Source organism: Arachis ipaensis, chromosome B08 (genome assembly GCF_000816755.2).
Source record: "Arachis ipaensis cultivar K30076 chromosome B08, Araip1.1, whole genome shotgun sequence".
NCBI classification, from domain to species: Eukaryota; Viridiplantae; Streptophyta; class Magnoliopsida; order Fabales; family Fabaceae; genus Arachis; species Arachis ipaensis.
In genome coordinates, this window is record NC_029792.2 from 83,617,013 (window position 1) to 83,618,576 (window position 1,564).

Genomic DNA, 1,564 nt, shown 5'->3' on the forward strand with positions numbered 1-1,564 from the left:
AAATAATGATAAAAAACAATAAATTCTACTAACACTCGAATATTTCTCTATTTAAAATATATGTTTACAGAATTAGCAAGATGGATTGGAAAAGCTAGCCAATGCTGGGAGTCCTAATGACCTTGTCAGATTCATCAACATAAATTCGAACTCGTTGGGATCGAAAATCAAAAGTGACAGAATAACCCGGTGGAATCAGCTGGATATCAGCCTCACCCATCTCCTTCTTTATCTTTTTCTGTGCTTCTTCAGAAGTGGTGCCTACCAGCTTTGGCCAACTTGTTTTCTTGAGATTGTTTGATTCTACAGGTTGATTGTATGACACTGATAACAAGATGTTAAACATGTTATAAAAAAATTATATACATGGACTATGCCGTAAGTTTAATCATTATGCAGGCTCTGAATTGTTAAGCAACTATTAATCACTTAATTATATTTTATATTGAGAAAAAATTTTAAATAATTTCTAATAATTATTTCAAAAAACAACAAAATTTTTTATAAATTTTTTTTTTTATTTTTGATTTTTATTTTTCTGAGATAAATTAGACATTCTGTTAATATTTTTTTTGTATTAATAAAATAAATCTACGATATAGAATAGAAATAATTATTGAAAGACAATACAAAAATATATTAGTACAGATGTAACATCAATGATGATATTACCAATTATTATCTTTGAGCCAATGATTATGCTTCTGAAAATAGCTGAGGTCTGATAACTAGAAAATATTAGTTGTTATTATTTATGTATTTTCGTAATGGCAATTGATTGTGTTTTTACAACTATGACATAAAAATAAACAAATTCTTTTGTTGGCGGTTCAATGTTGGAATATTTGGAGAGCTCGAAATACTTGGATTTTAGAAGAGGTGAAGAGAAGTCATGAATTGAGATAGTGGAGGCGACGAAGAAGATGATTCGAGAAGATCAAAGTGTTTGAAAACCAAGATTAAAGAAAGCTCACTTTCCCTTTCTTATTTCTTTTATTCTTACAGAACTTATTTTTAAATTGGCTATTGTCTTTTGGTATGTTCAGGATAAATGTATTCTTTAATTTTTATTCAAAGAATAAAATTTATTATCTTTGATAATAAAAAAAACTATACGTGTATTTATAAAAAAACAAATGATGGCTAATATTATATGTATTTAATATATACATAGTAATGGAAGACAACAATGTGTCCGTGGATATTCAATTTTTCATTTGATTGCTCTGCGGTTGCAGATTGTGATCGTCTTTTTAGCCGGCCGGGGACTGCTTTTCTGTGGAGGATACAAGAAGCTCTTGAAAAAAGGCAAAAGAAAGAAAGACTGGGTACTTTCACAGTTTCACTTCTGGCTTTAATTGCTATAACTAAATAAACTTTTATAATCAAAATACTCTAAAGTTTGATGTTTCTTATTTTTCAAATTAGAAAGTAACCATTATATCTCTAGGTTTAGAGGTATTTATAGCTTAGATCATATTTACATTGGATATGTAATTTGTAAATATATCTTTAGATTTATTTATATCTTATTTATTAAATATAATTTTAAAAAAATTTAGAG

At 27.4% G+C, this 1,564-nt stretch overlaps 1 protein-coding gene across 1 annotated transcript in view; it reads right to left on the minus strand.

Moving 5' to 3' along the window:
- LOC107612221 (subtilisin inhibitor CLSI-I) overlaps positions 7 to 1,564 on the minus strand; it is a 2,989-nt gene continuing 1,431 nt past the window's right edge. The window contains exon 2 of the mRNA XM_016314025.2: positions 7 to 324. Coding sequence (XP_016169511.1) covers positions 95 to 324 — 230 coding nt within the window. The 3' untranslated portion in view covers positions 7 to 94. The remainder of the gene's footprint in view (positions 325 to 1,564) is intronic.